The following is a 20077-nucleotide window of genomic DNA, read 5'->3' on the forward strand; positions in this document are numbered from 1 at the left end:
AGCATGACAATGACCCCAAACACACCGCCTGGGCAACTAAGGAGTGGTTCCGTAAGAAGCATTTCAAGGTCCTGGAGTGGCCTAGCCAGTCTCCAGACCTCAACCCAATAGAAAATCTGTGGAGGGAGTTGAAAGTCCGTGTTGCCCGGCAACAACCCCAAAACATGACAGATCTAGAGAAGATCTGCATGGAAGAGTGGGCCAAAATACCTGCTACAGTGTGTGCAAACCTGGTCAAGAACTACAGGAAACGTTTGGCCTCTGTGATTGCCAACCAAGGTTATATTACAAAGTATTGAGTTAAACTTTTTGATTGCTCAAATATATATTTTACGCAAGAATATACAAATAAATTGTTTAAAAATCATACAATGAGATTTCCTGCTTTTTTTTTTTTCAGATTCTGTCTCTCACAGTTGAAGTGTACCTATGATGGAAATTACAGACCTCTCTCAACTTTTTAAGTGGGTCAACTTGCACAATCGGTGGCTGTCCAAATACTTTTTTGCCCCACTGTATATACATACATACATACATACATACATATTTTTGTATAGGCAGCATCCTTCCCCTGGCAGTTTCTCACTCGCCCGGCAACAACCACGGCAGGCAGCAGCTGGAGCCACTGTAAGGCGCCGGGGTTCGGCAACGCACCGCAGTACAATAAAGAAACGCTGCATAGACTACAGCTCCCAGCAGCCCTTGCTACTCTGAGCTCCGGCAGCAAGGGCTGCTGGGAGCTGTAGTTTATGCAGCGTTTTCTTTATTGTAAAGGGATGTAGCACTGGATTCCAGCACCTTACAGTGACTCCCGCTGCTGCCTGCCGTGGTTGTTGCCGGGGCAGGTGAAGAAATGCCAGGGGAAGGGGTAACAAAGGTGCTGTCTCTACGAAGTGTACCTACCTCCTGGCCGCGCGTGGCACCATCGGGTGGCGCCCTTCCTCAGCTGGTGCCTTTGGCGAGTGCCATCCTCTGCCAATGGGTAAATACGCCTCTGGCTACACATTCTCTCACATAGCACATAGCTGTATACTGCAATCACCATTGTGTATTTGTTCACCAGTCTGCAATATTTTTTAAATGCACTGTATTTAGTCACCTCGGATGCTACAGATGTTACGCTTATCAGATGTGGCAGATTTTAAAATGATGTTTTAGCTTAAAATCACTTTTCATTAAAGTTATATTGCTACATGTAAAATAAGTATATTTAATCACTGTATGCTGTCTTTTTATTTATCTTGAAGGTAGAATAAACATTTTAATGCTAATAAATATATTTGTGTGTTATTACAGTATATTTAATAAATGTTCTAGGGCTGATGTAGAGCAAAACCAATCCAGTTTGCATAAAATAGCTACATTCGCTCTGTGTACACACAGAAAACCATTGACACTCATATGTAGCAATGCAGATTTGTGGTTTTATGACAACTTGGGGCTGGACCTCCGGAACCGAGAGCAGTAGGAGTCCCACCCATATCCCACTCACTTCCAAAAGGGGAGCATAGTGGATGGGATCATAATGTTGTAAAGTTTGGGTTTATGGCAAGGGGGCAGGGCCAATATGATGCGATTCCACAATATATGCTGCAATGTTGGCCCCGCCTCCTCACCACAGACCAGTGAATTGAGGCATTATGTCACAAGGCGATGTGGCCTAATGACGATAAGCACACGGCCCTAGCCCCTCAGGGGTCAGCTAAATCTCCCCTTTGTGCTTCACTTGGAAGGGAGAAATCACATGTAGGGCCGTCTGACATATATATGCCTGTAAAATCTATAGAATTTGCAAGTGTAAATGCACAATGTGATGTTGTGGATAACCAGTCACAGGCTGTTTGTGACTGCACTATGATGCTGATATTTGTTTTCTTTTTTTGTATGCTTGAGCATATATGTATTATGTGTTCAGGTGTGTATTTGAACTTTTTGGACACAAGATGTAAAGTTCTACCTGCATATCAGAAGGATTTTTTTCTTTTACTCTTAATGAAGTCTAACAGTGTATGTGTATTTTTTTAGGCATGAGAAATAATTGAAAACATGTGTGTAAGTGTATGTGACATATGCCTGATGTAAGACCTGCACGCATGTCACATTAGTTGTCACTCTGCATATTCCTGTAACCGCTTCTTTTTAGTGAACCACATTTTATGCCTGTGCTGTCCTGTAAAATGTAATAACAATGTACATAAATGGCATCTGGAGATTCTTATAAGGCGCTTGCTACTGCATGTGTAGATGGATATATGGCTTACATGGACGGAGTTGTTGAGGTGGTTGAGAGCAGAAGAAGACACAAGGTACTGGAGCAATGTTATGTGCTTAGTAAATGAGTCTATAAATATATTCATTCTGCTCATTGATGTATTTCCTGTGCAACAAACTAACAGGACTTACAGCCAAAGTGTAGTGTAACAAATAATACAGGCTTTAGGGGGATATGAAAGAATATTGGCGGGAGGGAGCCGCATATATTAAGCATCCCCAAGATTTAATAATGAAGGACCACAGTGAATATCTACAATATCTTCTATCGTCACTCCATTTCTAACTGCAAAACAGTCGCCATAAATCAGGGGCGTATCTAGAGAGGAGGGGACCCGTGTGCAGTCTCCGGGTGTGGGTCCCCTCCTCTCCCATCCCTCTGCTGTCAGCAGCTCTTTCAGTCTACAGCGCATGCGCAAGTCTCCGAAAAAATGGCGCAGAGACTTGCACCGCACACACTGCACTCATTATAGATACGCCAGTGCCATAAATCCTATATGGGCTGCTTTGTTGTCGGAAATGGAGGAACTGCGGCAGGTATAGTAGCTGCTAGCCTCACGCTGCAGAAGCTAATCCCATATGAAGATGGCGTTGCTCTTTAGTAGCCTATGGACTAATACAGTGCAGCTTTTTGGGGAGGATTCCACTCCATCGGCCGTCAATGACACTTGTGCTGGCCGCATGCACACAACATATGGAGGTCCCGAACACAGTAGCGCAGTGTAAATATGGCTGAAAATAGTTTATCACATCTGCATTAAAAATACATTGATGATTGTGATAACTAGAGCCCTCATTTTATAGGAAACTGCAGTTTCCACACAATCTTAAACTATGTATCCCAGCTATGTGACAACAGCATAATGCAGGAAATATCTATCGCCTGCAAAAGGTTACTTAGCGCTTCAGGTCGCAGTCACCAATATTCTCAGTGGGGACTACGCTCTGCCAAGGTCCGTAAAGCATAACTTTTTGGACCTTGATCTCTTAGGTTAATACCATCTTGTGACCCCCCCCCCCCCCCCCCCCCATGCGCAGCCTACGTCTCCTGCCAACATTTTTTAGAAAATGACACTGCGCAAATGTACGGTGTTAGAAGATAAAGAGGCATTTTTGTAAAGTTTTAAAGACTGATTGGACCTAATTCCAATCTGATTACAGTAGCAAATGTGTTAGCTAATGGGCAAAACTATGTGCAGTGCAGGGGTGAGGAGGGGTGGTGGGTGGACAGATGTAACATGTGCAGAGAGAGTAGATTTGGGTGGGGTGTGTTCAAACTGAAATCTAAATTGCAGTGTAAAAATAAAGCAGTCAGTATTTACCCTGCACAGAAACAATATAACCCACCCAAATCTAACTCTCTCTGCACATGTTACATCTGCCACACCTGCAGTGCACATGATTTTGCCCATTAGCTAACAAATTTGCTGCTGCGATCAGATCTGAATTACCCCCATTGTCTGTATTTCGCAGAGACAGTCTGTTCTTGCATACATAGCAGTGATAATGATGTTCTAAGAACAGCTAGATAAAAATTGCGTCACCACCACACTTAATACATAGGCTGCAAAGCCGTCAATGTAATATAGATAACACAGGCACAGATAAGCAAAAATGTATTTTATAATAATTATTCATTTATGGTTTGCATGTGAGCAGCATCCCTTGGCATGGAGATTTTACATGAAACACAACACATGACTTTTGTTATGATGCAGGTTAGATAAACAAGTAGTCAGTGCATAATGAGCACATCTTATTGGTGTACAGCACAGTAAATGGGATGAATGTTACACAAGGTGTACAAGGAAACTGCTATAGTCATTCCTGTAGTACTAACATCACTGCACTTACATTTGTAGTTTGGTATTATTTACTGCAGGAAAGGCAGCGTTTGATAACTGCTGTGGATTCCAGTCTGGTTCATGTATATACATATATGTACAATCCTGGGGAACGTTTGCTCTAGAAAGACTTCCAAAGAAGACTACAGCTGAGTAAAACTAATCAGAAATGTCACAGATGCAGCTCTGACTTCTATATCATCACAAAGACGCTGGGGCTGCTGGCAGAGCTCTGCCCTAGTCATCCACAGTGGAGGGGAAGGCGAAGTCAGCATGGCAGCAGCTGCTCTGATCCACTCTACATTGTACACTGGCTATCTAGACCATGTAATGTTTATCTTATCTGCATCAAAAAAAGAATCATTTAGTGCCATTTTGGAAAAAGGATGCAATGTATACATGGGTTCAGTATGATGCCGGCAGTCAGTATACAGACAACGACATCCCGGTTGCTAGTATGCCGGCAGCAGGTCGAGCACAAAGAGTCCCCATGCGGGCTCGCTGCGCTCTCCACGCTGTGGTCTCGGTGGCTCACCTCACTCGCCACAGGTTCTATTCCCACTCTATGGGTGTCGTGGACACTCACGAATAGGAATAGACCCTGAGCGCCGGGATTCTAGCTGTCGGAATTGCCAGCTGTCGGGATTTCAGTATCGGTATCCTGCCCACCGGCAAATTAACTGCATCCCATATACATTATTTGCAAGGGTGCGTAATGGTATGCTAAAACTATAATGATAACCTGGGAGGTAATAGAAATATTATTATTATAGTAAGTGTACAGTATACATACTATTTATTATAAATATATGCAACAGTCTAAAATTAATATACGTGTGTATGTGTACTCCTTTCTCCTTCCTGTTGGACAATATAGTTACTTGGCACCGTCGTCTGTTGACCTTGAACTGACTTTACGTGCCAAATTTATCACTGAAATGTGTTTTGCGCAGAATTACTAAAAGGTACACATTTGTTTTATCAACATCAAGCTGTGACACAATGTGGTTCTAATAAGCCAAGGGCAATGTATGCTTAAAGGATATCTGTCAACAAAATATAATCATAAATCATTTTATTACTATAGAAAATGTGTCAGTTTTGAATTGTTTTATTAAACCCAGTTTTTCTTCAGTATGCTAGACAGTGCATTATTATTACATGTTCTGCCACCGTTGGCATTACTATCAGTGATGAGACTTGGTTAGAGCAATGATACACATCACATATATGTATATGATGTGACACAAAAGTTCTGGGTAATAGGGAAAATCTAAATGAGCTGTAATCCACCTTGGCTTTCAAACTTACCAGTTTGTTTCCTTGATTGTATTTATTAGAATATTTTAACACAAAGTTTTTTTCACCATTGCGTGGTCACTTTTCTTTATTCAATCCAACATAAAAATACTCATACTATATAAAAGCAAAATCTAATTTTCATTCTATTAAATGAAGTGAAGTAGTTCTAGCTACCCTCACTACTGCTGTAAATGTAGACATGTGGCAGGCAGCAGGTGGCCAGTAGCTGCCTTCCTTATCACAGTCATTTTCCCTCTTTGTTTCCTGCTCCTAGTGATTTTGACGATACGGATCTGACACAGAGCATTTAAGTAGTACGTGGAGCATAGTCAATGATAATATTCTCAGCATCCTAACTATACATGCATGGGTTACCGTCTGTTTCCGTTATCGGTAGTTCTCTGACCTCATGGTGTCATGTCATGTTTCTCTGCAATAGTAATGTGTTGGGTAATACAATAAACCTTACAGCACAACTTTTGTGTAAAACTATTTCTCAATAAGTTTTTAGAAGTGCTTTATGATGTCTATGGAAAAATGAATCATGTAGAAACAAAATTATTCCATCATTCTCTGATTGATTGATTGATTGATTGATGGCACAATTTAACTAAAAGCCAACATTTTTACTTCCTTTTTCATTCATTAAAAAGAAATAAAAAATGTTTAATATTTCATTTATTTGAGAAATGTAAAAAAATTTTTTTTATGTTAAATCGAATTGATGACTGATGTACTGATTAAGTCACCTGTGCTCAAGGATGGATAGTCTGAAAATATGGACTGTTACGGTGCCTTGAGAACTGAAGACCTGATTCATTGCCAACTGCAAATGTAAGATTGCATGCAGCCAGTGATTATCGGCACACTGTGCATGCGCTGCGAACGCATTACATGTGAGTGACGGGCAAAATACGATCGCCATGCGTATGCAGCCTAATTGTAAAGTGAATGCTTTTTGATTGACAGGAAGTGACAGTTTGTGGGTGGTAATATGACGTTTGTGGGGAGTGGTTGGGAAAATGCAGGTGTGTTATGGCCGTTTTTAGGGCGTGTGTCTGACGTCATCTGCGAACATTGCGTTCAAAAACATGGCGCCCGGTGCGACTGCATTCTCATTGATTTGAGTATGCTGGGGTCAGCCGCAAATGTCGATGGTGTCCTTTTTTAGCGTATATGTATTGTGAATCTGCTAATGCCTACGCGGATTTGTGAATGCATCGGTGGGCGTCTTTTATCCTTTCTGGGCGGCTCTTCACATGCGATTTTTTACAAGAGAAGATTTGTGAACATCGCTTTCTCAGCCACAAGAGCGATCCATAATGAATCAGGCCCTTAGTTTGGGACCTACTGCATTAATGCATGAAATATTGCGTTTTGCAAGGACTGCAGTGGCAGTTGATGAAAATATGGGTAAGTTTCTGCAGAGGAAAGCTGATTATGAAATCCCGACTGTTGGGATCCCAGCGGTTGAAATACCGACGCCAGAATCCCAACCTCGAGCGCAGCGTGTTCCCTCGCAAGCTCGCTGCACTCTCCACGCTTTAGGCCCGGTATTCCCCTTTGGGTGGTGGAATGGAGGCACCACCCAAGTGGGGATTCCCATCCGCCAGCATTTCAACGGGTGTCGCGATTCTGGCGTCAGTATTTTGACCTCTGGGATCCCGACAGTCGGGAAATTAACTGCGTCCCAAGTGAATGTACTGCAATGTTGCAGTGTTTTAGAGAGTCAGAGTGCTTTATTACCTTAGGTTCAGTGCATGGCGCAGGAAACAAGAAACAGGCATATGCAATACATTGTAGTCTGTTGGTTATTGTTTCACAATTACATTTTGGAAACTACATTTTAGACAGAATAAATGACTGTTTTTTTTTAGAACTATTGTAATATTAGTAACTACTGCACTTCACTTCCAAGTACATAATGCTATTTTATATGTAACTTATTGCTGTGCTCATAATGTATGTTACTTGAAGCATATTGTATGCCTGTGTGTAAATGTTGACCCTAATAATTCCAGGCCTGATTCTGAGTTGGGAATAAAGTAAGAAAGAGCAAGACACACACTGTGCATCTGGACACACCATGCAGCAATGCAAGGGGTGCAAATACATATACTGTATGTTTTTGCATGTAGGGTACATACATACTGGATGCTTTTGCATGTAGCCCACAAATGCTGGAGAGCACTGTTTTTACACTGCAAATTAGATTTGGGTATAAATATACCTCTCTAACATCTAAATCTCTCTGCACATTGTATCTACCCCACCTGCAGTGCAGCATGGTTTTACCCAGGTGCTCGGTTACCGTATTTGCTCTTTCCAAGTCAGAATCAGGCCCTATATGCAACGCTACATATTAGTAGGAATAATTTTGCTTGTAATTCAACTTGCTGTCCCTCTGGTAATTACAAGGCTAGTAATAATCTCCACTAATTATAAATACCAGGACAAGGATGGAATGAGCTGCTAATAGTGGACAGATGCTGAACAGAACCCCAACTAACATACATGTACGAGGAGTTTATAAAAGAGTTTTAAGTTGGAAACCCCTTTAAATCTATGACAAATAATAAGTTACTAAATAAGATAATGATTTACTAACAATGTCATGTTACTTAGAGATTGCCATAAGCAACATAAAACTATTATTGACTACATGAGAGACCATTTAAAATCTGTTGCACCAACCTAGAACTAATACAACTACAACTAGAACGAATAATGCAACTACAAACCAAACCTCTCATCCAGGGGCAGATGTACTAAGCTTTGGAGAGTGATAAAGTAGAGAGATAAAGTATCAAACTGTAACATGGCAGTTAGGGGCTGTTTGGCTGGTACTTTATCTTTCTCTACTTTATCACTCTCCAAGGCTTAGTACATATCCCCCTCACTTCCCCAACCCCCAGTTTGTAATGTAAGTAGGTATCCGGACTCCAGGTCGACACCATTTAGGTCAACACCAATTCGTCGACACACCTTAGGTCGTCACCTGAAATAGGTTGACATGCAAAAAGGTCGACATGAGTTTTTCACATTTATTTTTTGCTTCATTTTTTGACCTTTTTCATACTTTACGATCCACATGGACTACAATTGGGAACGGTAACCTGTGCCGAGCGCAGCGGTATTAGTGTGAGGCACCTTGTTCGCTCGCCATGCGAGGGGACACGGTGCACTAATTGGGGTTCTCGGTCACATTACAGAGAAAACGACACCAAAATACTCATGTCCACCTTTTTCCATGTTGACCTTGTTCATGTCGACATTTTGTCCATGTCGACCTATTTCAGGTGTCCACCCAATTTGTGATTTTTGTCATTGTTATTTCCAACACTACAAGATACATTTGGTAAAATATTTTAACACACACACACACACACACACACACACACACACACACACACACACACACACACACACACACACACACACACACACACACGTGCGCACATAAACATGCACAAATTACATTCTTCTGCGAAAACATTTCAAACATTCTACAATATCAGGAAATGTGTTACATAATATAAAGTGGGCTAGAAAATCCCATGATGTCTGCATAATGATGTCATTCATAACGTTGGCAGCCTCTAATGGGAAAAAGGAAGTATCACTTACAAACATATCCATCAGCAGGTGCTCCAGAGTCACCTCCATGTCTTCCAGTTTAGCTGCCAGAGTCATGTTAAAGGTGTCAGTAGATGTGAGCTGGAATATCGGCTTTACTGATAAACTTATCCAGTCGTTTTCCTTCCACGTTCAAGAAACTGTCGTATCCCTAGTAAGTGAATCAGAAGTTTACGAGGAACATAGAACTTGCAGCAGTAATTTGAAGTAAGGTCTTGATTTCCTTTAGCCAACATCAGTGACTTGTTTCTGGCCAGTTGCTGTTTGTATTGTGCTGTTAGGCTGCTCCCAATTATTGTTCCAAGTTTAGCTAGGGATGGTTATGAGTGCGTGCATTGCAGCTGGACAGCGACACAGCTGGGAATACGGATTGGAACAGAATGAGGCACGCTCCTCTGTGACTGATACTTATATCTTTTCATTTTTGACTCTGTCCCGCTTTTACTGCTCGGTCCTGACCTTTCATTAATGTCTGCGCACACTGGAAAGTATTGTGGGACAAGCCAGAATTGGGCTGTGATCAATGCTAGGCCAATTCACATAGCTACATCATGAATGATCCTTTGTGTGGTGACTGAAATTTCCTTGTAAAGCCACTGACAGAAAAGAGAATAGTGTTTTAGATAAGGGAAATTTACACCCTCATTTTTCCCTAGTTGTATTATTAGATTAGAACTCAAAATTCCCAAAATAGGCTGTGATTCCCTTAAATGCATCAAAGCAAGCCCTGGTCTCCAGCCTACTGAATTGCTTCATTCAGGCAATGAGGTCCTGGTACAGCATGTGCCTTATTTTTGATGTGCAGATGGAGAGGAAAACAAGTGACAGCATTACAGTGTGTACAGTGCATCTAGTGCTTACTGCAGAGGTGGCCCTACTAACATTGTGTAAGTCTTGTTCATGTTGTGAACTAGTGTAGCATCGGCTTCCTCTTTGTGTAAGACATGATTACCCTGCATCAGTGTTTTAAGAAAACTATACCTACGGTAGGTATTATAATATGTTGTGGGCAGTGGTGCAAGTGGGCGGGTACGGGTGGGTACGGCGTACCCGTAAGAATTTAGCCGTGGGTACGCCGTACCCACACCGACGGGCCGCCGCTCCTCTTCCTTCCCTCCCTCCCCTGCTCCACGCCGCACCCGCCGTCCCCGCCGCACACGCCGTCCCCGCCGCTGATGTGAGGGAAAGAGAGCGCAGCCTGCGCCTCTCCTTCCCCTCAGTCTCCGGTGGGTGTCTCAGTTTACTTCAGCGCCGATCCGTGAGCCAATCAGAGCTCACACCCGCGAGCTCTGATTGGCTCATGGATCGGCGCTGAATTAAACTGAGACACCCGCCGGAGACTGAGGGGAACGAGAGGCGCAGGCTGCGCTCTCCTTCCCTCACATGACAGACAGGACGGCGACGGCAGCGGTGAGTAGGGGAGGGGGGCATGTTTACCTGGCACTGGGGGGGGGCATGTTATACCTGGCACTGGGGGGGCATGTAAACCTGGCACTGGGGGCATATCTGGCACAGGGGGGCATATATACCTGGCACTGGGGGATATCTGGCACAGGGGGGCATGTTATACCTGGCACTGGGGGATATCTGGCACAGGGGGGCATGTTATACCTGGCACTGGGGGATATCTGGCACTGGGGGGGCATGTTATACCTGGCACTGGGGGATATCTGGCACTGGGGGCATATCTGGCACAGGGGGGTATATATACCTGGCACTGGGGGATATCTGGCACAGGGGGGCATGTATACCTGGCACTGGGAGCATATCTGGCACAGGGGGGCATATATACCTGGCACTGGGGGATATCTGGCACAGGGGGGCATGTATACCTGGCACTGGGGGATATCTGGCACTGGGGGGGCATGTTATACCTGGCACTGGGGGATATCTGGCACTGGGGGGGCATGTATACCTGGCACGGGGGGATATCTGGCACTGGGGGTATATCTGGCACAGGGGGGCATATATACCTGGCACTGGGGGATATCTGGCACAGGGGGGCATGTATACCTGGCACTGGGGGATATCTGGCACTGTAGGGGCATTTCTGTATCTGGCACGGGGGGCAATGTATATCTGACACAGTGGGGGCATTTGTGTATCTGGCACTGTGTGGCAATGTGTATCTGACACTGTGAGGCAATGTATGGCACTCTGGGGGCATTTCTGTATCTGGCACTGTGGGGCAATGTGTATCTGGCACTCTGGGGACATTTGTGTATCTGGCACTGTGGGGCAATGTGTATCTGGCACTGTGGGGCAATGTGTATCTGGCACTGTGGGGCAATGTGTATCTGGCACTGTGAGGCAATGTGTATCTGACACTCTGGGGACATTTGTGTATCTGGCACTCTGGGGACATTTGTGTATCTGGCACTCTGGGGACATTTGTGTATCTGGCACTGTGGGGCAATGTGTATCTGGCACTGTGGGGTTATGTGTATCTGGCACTGTGGGGCAATGTATATCTGGCACTGTGGGGCAACGTGTATCTGACACTATTGGGGTCATACGTGTATCTGCCCCTCCCCCATATGTGTATCACGCCCCCATTTTCATTGGCCACGCCCCATGTGACATTTGGCCACACCCATTTTTTGTGCGCGCGCCTTAGGCGCGCGCACACAATACCCGTAAGACATTTTTTCTACTTGCACCACTGGTTGTGGGGGAATGTGACATGTACAGTGCTCACTATTAGAAGAGCTCTGTTAAGTGTTCTCCACCAGGGCGCTTATGTTATTCAGTTAACATATTTATTTTGGTTGCTCTTGGATATTACACTAATCTGCTCTGCTATGTGAATTGGATACAAGGGGGTATATTTACAAAAGTGAGGGTTTGTAGAAATGGAGATACCTGCTCATAGCAACCAGTGAGATTATAGCAATTATCTTCTAGAAGGTGATAGATAAATGATAAGGCCCCTTACACACGGGGGAGATCTAGCACAGACCGCTCAGCACACATCTCTCCCCCAGCTCAGCACTCAGCGCAATGTGTGCTGAGCAAGGGAGGGGACAGGGAGGATGCTCACTTCACCCAGCGGTAAAATGAGCGACCTGACTAGATTTGGCATGCATGCATGCCAATTCTAGAGCCGGCGATAGGGACGCGCGGGGCAGCGAATCGCTGTCGCTGGCACCCTACACACGGAGTAAGATTGCTTAGAATGTAAGCATGGATCTCTCCGTGTGTACCCCCACTTAAGTAGCTAAAGACAACATCTTCACTTCTAAAAATAATCACTTTAGTAGATTTACCCCAAAGTGGTTTTTAATAACTTCCAGACAAAATGCACATTTCATCCAAAGACAAAATTGTGTCTATATGGAAACAAAGTGTAAAATTCCCCCACTTGTTTTTTTTAACCCTCCCCATGTTCAAATGGGGAGAGTCCCTTGTTCAGAAAAAAACCCAGAATTAAATTTACTTGAAGCCAGGAGTTATATTTGGCTGCAGCTCACAGAGCAGGAAGACTAAGGGGGTCATTCTGAGTTGATCATAGCTGTGCTAAATTTAGCACAGCTATGATCATTTACACTGACATGCGGGGGGACGCCCAGCACAGGGCTATCCCGCCCCGCTTGTCAGCCCGGCTTCCCCTCGCAGAAGTGCAAAGGCATCGCGCAGCGGCGATGCCTTTGCACTTCAAGAGTAGCTCCTGGCTAGCGCAGCTTTAGCGTGCTGGCAGGGAGCTACTCATCACTCCCCGGCCTACAGCGCTGCATGTGACGTCACGCAGCCACCGCAGAACCCCCCCCCCCAATGGTGGCCACGCCTGCGTTGGCTGGACCGCTCCCCCTAAATGGCGGCTTAACGCCGCCATTCAGCCCCCTCCCGCCAAGCGACCACCTCTGTCTCAGAGGCGATCGCTAGGCACCGACGGATGCCATGCACCGGCGCACTACGGCGCCGGCGCTTGCGCAGTCCCGACCCGATCGCTGCGATAAATTGCAGCGAGCGATCGGGTCGGAATGACCCCCTAAGAGCCTAATTCAATGTTGATTGCAAAGCAACATTTTCCTCTAATGGGCAAAACCATGTGCAGTGCAGGTGGGGCAGATATAACACGTGCAGAGAGAGTTAGATTTGGGTGGGGTGTGTTCAAACTAAAATCTAAATTGCAGCCAGTATTTACCCTGCACAGAAATAATATAACCCACCCAAATCTAACTCTCTCTACACATGTTATATCTTCTCCCCCTACAGTGCACATGGTTTTTTGCCCATTAGAGTAAAATGTTGTTTTGCAATCAACCTTGAATTAGGCCATAAGTGGGCAGAATTCAGTTATTGCGACATTGAGCTGCACAGATCCATAAGAATTACAGTAGGATAGCCTAACACCGGCTGTTTTCCTGCTCATCTCTATGGTTTGCAAGGCAAAATTGGCATCCAAAAGCACTTTGTTGCCATTGCCAATAAATAAACACTCAATCCAGTCTGTCTAGTTCTATGCAATAAAGATAAACAGAGTTTAATCAATCTATTAATCTTTATAGGGCAGATTATACAGAAAAAAATGCTTTAACCACTTGCCTGGCATGGTCGCATCAGATGCGACCATGCCTGCAAGTGCTCTATTTGACCTGGTCACACAGGATGCGACCAGTCAGATAGAGAGTGTTAGCAGTGGCAGGGAAGAGAAACTTCCCTCCGCTGCTGCTGTCATAGGGACCTTCGTCCCTCTGCCTCCCTGCACTCTCCCCCTGTGTCTGCCATGCTGCCGATCACTGCTGATCAGTCAGCACGGCAGGATCCCCCCCTCCAGCGTCTGCAGACAATGGCAGCCGCTGGGGAGTGTAAATGAACCCTCCCAAGCCACTCCCAGATCCCCTTCCCTGTATACCTGCAGGCTGTCCCGGCTTTCAAAAAGAAAGCTGTGATGGTCTCGATGTTGCCGATGTTCCGATGGCCCCGATGTTCCCAATTGATGTTTCAATGTTTGAAAAAAAATAGGGAAAAAAATATATTCTTTCCTTTTTTTTTACTAAAATCATTTGGGATAGTGTTAAATTCATGTTTTTCACCTAATTCACTCATAAAACCCACCAAAAAAATTTCGGAGCGTTTTTTTGCGAAATAAATCGTCAGTTAAGTGGTTAATACATGACTCTATAAAGACTCAGGTTCCCGGCATCCACAAGCCTTGGAATCAGCCAGACAAGATACAGCCCCCCCCCAGACAATTAGGGAGTTGCCGACGTAAATGTACAGCATTTTTTGGACATTTACCATACTAGCATCTTAGCCCTCTCATAGTTTTTGGCCGCCTGCTTTCCAACCCATCGTACAAAGTCAGCAGCAATTAGTTAAATGTTTCAGATTCTCACTTATAGTTTATGTAACATGATTTCCTTATAAGACTGCACTTTGCTATAATAGTGTGGGCAATAAACCAGCAGAACCAATCCAATCAAAAATAAGATTTTACTTACCGATAAATCTATTTCTCGTAGTCCGTAGTGGATGCTGGGACTCCGTCAGGACCATGGGGATTAGCGGCTCCGCAGGAGACAGGGCACAAAAATAAAAGCTTTAGGACTAGGTGGTGTGCACTGGCTCCTCCCCCTATGACCCTCCTCCAAGCCTCAGTTAGGATACTGTGCCCGGACGAGCGTACACAATAAGGAAGGATTTTGAATCCCGGGTAATACTCATACCAGCCACACCAATCACACCGTACAACCTGTGATCTGAACCCAGTTAACAGTATGACAAACGTAGGAGCCTCTGAACAGACGGCTCACAACAATAACAACCCGATTTTTTTGTAACAATAACTATGTACAAGTATTGCAGACAATCCGCACTTGGGATGGGCGCCCAGCATCCACTACGGACTACGAGAAATAGATTTATCGGTAAGTAAAATCTTATTTTCTCTGACGTCCTAGTGGATGCTGGGACTCCGTCAGGACCATGGGGATTATACCAAAGCTCCCAAACGGGCGGGAGAGTGCGGATGACTCTGCAGCACCGAATGAGAGAACTCCAGGTCCTCTTTAGCCAGGGTATCAAATTTGTAGAATTTTACAAACGTGTTCTCCCCCGACCACGTAGCTGCTCGGCAGAGTTGTAATGCCGAGACCCCTCGGGCAGCCGCCCAAGATGAGCCCACCTTCCTTGTGGAATGGGCCTTGATAGATTTAGGCTGTGGCAGGCCTGCCACAGAATGTGCAAGTTGAATTGTGCTACAAATCCAACGAGCAATCGTCTGCTTAGAAGCAGGAGCACCCAGCTTGTTGGGTGCATACAGTATAAACAGCGAGTCAGATTTTCTGACTCCAGCCGTCCTTGAAATATATATTTTCAATGCCCTGACAACGTCCAGCAACTTGGAATCCTCCAAATCGCTAGTAGCCGCAGGCACCACAATAGGCTGGTTCAGGTGAAACGCTGAAACCACCTTAGGCAGAAACTGAGGACGCGTCCGCAGTTCTGCCCTGTCCGAATGGAAAATCAGATATGGGCTTTTATACGATAAAGCCGCCAATTCTGACACTCTCCTGACTGAAGCCAGGGCCAGTAGCATGGTTACTTTCCATGTAAGATATTTCAAATCCACCGATTTGAGTGGCTCAAACCAATGGGATTTGAGAAAATCCAAAACTACATTAAGATCCCACGGAGCCACTGGGGGCACAACCGGGGGCTGTATATGTAGTACTCCTTTTACAAAAGTCTGGATTTCAGGAACTGAAGCCAATTCTTTCTGGAAGAAAATCGACAGGGCCGAAATTTGAACCTTAATGGACCCTAATTTGAGGCCCATAGACAATCCTGTTTGCAGGAAATGTAGGAATCGACCCAGTTGAAATTCCTCCGTCGGGGCCTTCCTGGCCTCACACCACGCAACATATTTTCTCCAAATGCGGTGATAATGTTGTGCAGTCACCTCCTTCCTGGCTTTTACCAGGGTAGGGATGACCTCTTCCGGAATGCCTTTTTCCCTTAGAATTCGGCGTTCAACCGCCATGCCGTCAAACGCAGCTGCGGTAAGTCTTGGAATAGACACGGTCCCTGCTGAAGCAGGTCCCGTCTTAGAGGTAGAGGCCACGGATCTTCCGTGAGCATCTCCTGAAGTTCCGGGTACCAAGTTCTTCTTGGCCAATCCGGAGCCACGAGTATCGTTCTTACTCCCCTTTGCCGTATAATTCTCAGTACTTTTGGTATGAGAGGCAGAGGAGGAAACACATACACTGACTGGAACACCCACGGTGTTACCAGAGCGTCCACAGCTATTGCCTGAGGGTCTCTTGACCTGGCGCAATACCTGTCCAGTTTTTTGTTGAGGCGGGACGCCATCATATCCACCTTTGGTTTTTCCCAACGGTTCACAATCATGTGGAAGACTTCTGGATGAAGTCCCCACTCTCCCGGGTGTAGATCGTGTCTGCTGAGGAAGTCCGCTTCCCAGTTGTCCACTCCCGGAATGAACACTGCTGACAGTGCTATCACATGATCTACCGCCCAGCGAAGAATCCTTGCAGCTTCTGCCATTGCCCTCCTGCTTCTTGTGCCGCCCTGTCTGTTTACGTGGGCGACTGCCGTGATGTTGTCCGACTGGATCAACACCGGCTGACCCTGAAGCAGGGGTTTTGCCAGGCTTAGAGCATTGTAAATCGCTCTTAGCTCCAGTATATTTATGTGAAGAGACATCTCCAGGCTTGACCACACTCCCTGGAAGTTTCTTCCCTGTGTGACCGCTCCCCAGCCTCTCAGACTGGCATCCGTGGTCACCAGGACCCAGTCCTGTATGCCGAATCTGCGGCCCTCTAACAGATGAGCACTCTGCAACCACCACAGAAGAGACACCCTTGTCCGTGGAGACAAAGTTATCCGCTGATGCATCTGCAGATGCGATCCGGACCATTTGTCCAGCAGATCCCACTGAAAAGTTCGTGCGTGGAATCTGCCGAATGGAATCGCTTCGTAAGAAGCCACCATTTTTCCCAGGACTCTTGTGCATTGGTGCACAGACACTTTTCCTGGTTTTAGGAGGTTCCTGACAAGTTTGGATAACTCCCTGGCTTTCTCCTCCGGAAGAAACACCTTTTTCTGAACCGTGTCCAGAATCATTCCCAGGAACAGCAGACGTGTCGTCGGGGTCAATTGAGATTTTGGAAAATTCAGAATCCACCCGTGCTGTTGCAGCACTACTTGGGTTAGTGCTACTACGTCCTCCAGCTGTTCTCTGGACCTTGCCCTTTTCAGGAGATCGTCCAAGTAAGGGATAATTAATACGCCTTTTCTTCGCAGAAGAAACATCATTTCGGCCATTACCTTGGTAAAGACCCGAGGTGCCGTGGACAATCCAAACGGCAGCGTCTGAAACTGATAATGACAGTTTTGCACCACGAACCTGAGGTACCCTTGATGTGAAGGGCAAATTGGGACATGCAGGTAAGCATCCTTGATGTCCAGGGACACCATAAAGTCCCCTTCTTCCAGATTCGCTATCACTGCTCTGAGTGACTCCATCTTGAACTTGAATTTTTGTATGTACAGGTTCAAAGATTTCAGATTTAGAATAGGTCTTACCGAGCCGTCCGGCTTCGGTACCACAAATAGTGTGGAATAATACCCCTTTCCCTGTTGTAGGAGGGGTACCTTGACTATCACCTGCTGAGAATACAGCTTGTGAATGGCTTCCAATACCGTCGCCCTGTCTGAGGGAGACGTTGGCAGAGCAGACTTTAGGAACCGGCGAGGGGGAGACTTCTCGAATTCCGACCTGTAACCCTGAGATACTACCTGCAGGATCCAGGGGTCCACCTGTGAGTGAGCCCACTGTGCGCTGAAATTCTTGAGTCGACCCCCCACCGCCCCTGAGTCCGCTTGTAAAGCCCCAACGTCATGCTGAGGGCTTTGCAGAAGCCGGGGAGGGCTTCTGCTCCTGGGAGGGAGCTCCTTGGTGCACTCTCTTACCCTTTCCTTTGCCTCGGGGCAGATATGACTGTCCTTTTGCCCGCTTGTTCTTATAGGAACGAAAGGACTGCGGCTGAAAAGACGGTGTCTTTTTCTGTTGGGAGGGGACCTGAGGTAAAAAGGTGGATTTCCCGGCTGTTGCCGTGGCCACCAAATCCGATAGACCGACCCCAAATAATTCCTCCCCTTTATACGGCAATACTTCCATATGCCGTTTGGAATCCGCATCACCTGACCACTGTCGCGTCCATAAACTTCTTCTGGCAGATATGGACATCGCACTTACTCTCGATGCCAGAGTGCAAATATCCCTCTGAGCATCTCGCATATAAAGAAAAGCATCCTTTAATTGCTCTATAGTCAATAAAATACTGTCCCTATCCAGGGTATCAATATTTTCAGTCAGGGAATCCGACCAAACCACCCCAGCACTGCACATCCATGCTGAGGCGATGGCTGGTCGCAGTATAACACCAGTATGAGTGTATATACTTTTCAGGGTAGTTTCCAGCCTCCTATCAGCTGGATCCTTGAGGGCGGCCGTTTCAGGAGACGGTAACGCCACTTGTTTTGATAAGCGTGTGAGTGCCTTATCCACCCTAGGGGGTGTTTCCCAGCGCGCCCTAACCTCTGGCGGGAAAGGATATAATGCCAATAACTTCTTTGAAATTAGCAGTTTTCTATCGGGGTTAACCCACGCTTTATCACACACTTCATTCAATTCCTCTGATTCAGGAAAAACTACAGGTAGTTTTTTCAGACCCCACATAATACTAGAGATGAGCGCCTGAAATTTTTCGGGTTTTGTGTTTTGGTTTTGGGTTCGGTTCCGCGGCCGTGTTTTGGGTTCGAACGCGTTTTGGCAAAACCTCACCGAATTATTTTTGTCGGATTCGGGTGTGTTTTGGATTCGGGTGTTTTTTTCCAAAAACACTAAAAAACAGCTTAAATCATAGAATTTGGGGGTCATTTTGATCCCAAAGTATTATTAACCTCAAAAACCATAATTTACACTCATTTTCAGTCTATTCTGAATACCTCACACCTCACAATATTATTTTTAGTCCTAAAATTTGCACCGAGGTCGCTGTGTGAGTAAGATAAGCGACCCTAGTGGCCGACACAAACACCGGGCCCATCTAGGAGTGGCACTGCAGTGTCACGCAGGATGTCCCTTCCAAAAAACCCTCCCCAAACAGCACATGACGCAAAGAAAAAAAGAGGCGCAATGAGGTAGCTGTGTGAGTAAGATTAGCGACCCTAGTGGCCGACACAAACACCGGGCCCATCTAGGAGTGGCACTGCAGTGTCACGCAGGATGTCCCTTCCAAAAAACCCTCCCCAAACAGCACATGACGCAAAGAAAAAAAGAGGCGCAATGAGGTAGCTGACTGTGTGAGTAAGATTAGCGACCCTAGTGGCCGACACAAACACCGGGCCCATTTAGGAGTGGCACTGCAGTGTCACGCAGGATGTCCCTTCCAAAAAACCCTCCCCAATCAGCACATGATGCAAAGAAAAAGAAAAGAAAAAAGAGGTGCAAGATGGAATTATCCTTGGGCCCTCCCACCCACCCTTATGTTGTATAAACAAAACAGGACATGCACACTTTAACCAACCCATCATTTCAGTGACAGGGTCTGCCACACGACTGTGACTGATATGACGGGTTGGTTTGGACCCCCCCCAAAAAAGAAGCAATTAATCTCTCCTTGCACAAACTGGCTCTACAGAGGCAAGATGTCCACCTCATCTTCACCCTCCGATATATCACCGTGTACATCCCCCTCCTCACAGATTATCAATTCGTCCCCACTGGAATCCACCATCTCAGCTCCCTGTGTACTTTGTGGAGGCAATTGCTGCTGGTCAATGTCTCCGCGGAGGAATTGATTATAATTCATTTTAATGAACATCATCTTCTCCACATTTTCTGGATGTAACCTCGTACGCCGATTGCTGACAAGGTGAGCGGCGGCACTAAACACTCTTTCGGAGTACACACTTGTGGGAGGGCAACTTAGGTAGAATAAAGCCAGTTTGTGCAAGGGCCTCCAAATTGCCTCTTTTTCCTGCCAGTATAAGTA

General features: G+C 45.7%; 1 protein-coding gene across 2 annotated transcripts in view; it reads right to left on the bottom strand.

Annotated features, from left to right (window-relative positions):
- FRMD4A (FERM domain containing 4A) overlaps nucleotides 1-20077 on the bottom strand; it is a 751780-nt gene that overhangs the window by 570934 nt on the left and 160769 nt on the right. The window contains exon 1 of one of the 2 annotated variants that reach the window (XM_063926905.1): nucleotides 9045-9207. The exons of the other annotated variant lie outside the window; for it this stretch is intronic. Coding sequence (XP_063782975.1) covers nucleotides 9045-9110 — 66 coding nt within the window. The 5' untranslated portion in view covers nucleotides 9111-9207. Of the gene's footprint in view, nucleotides 1-9044; nucleotides 9208-20077 lie in introns of those variants that run through there. 2 annotated transcript variants of the gene reach the window in all.

This window comes from Pseudophryne corroboree, chromosome 6, assembly GCF_028390025.1.
Source record: "Pseudophryne corroboree isolate aPseCor3 chromosome 6, aPseCor3.hap2, whole genome shotgun sequence".
Lineage (NCBI taxonomy): Eukaryota > Metazoa > Chordata > Amphibia > Anura > Myobatrachidae > Pseudophryne > Pseudophryne corroboree.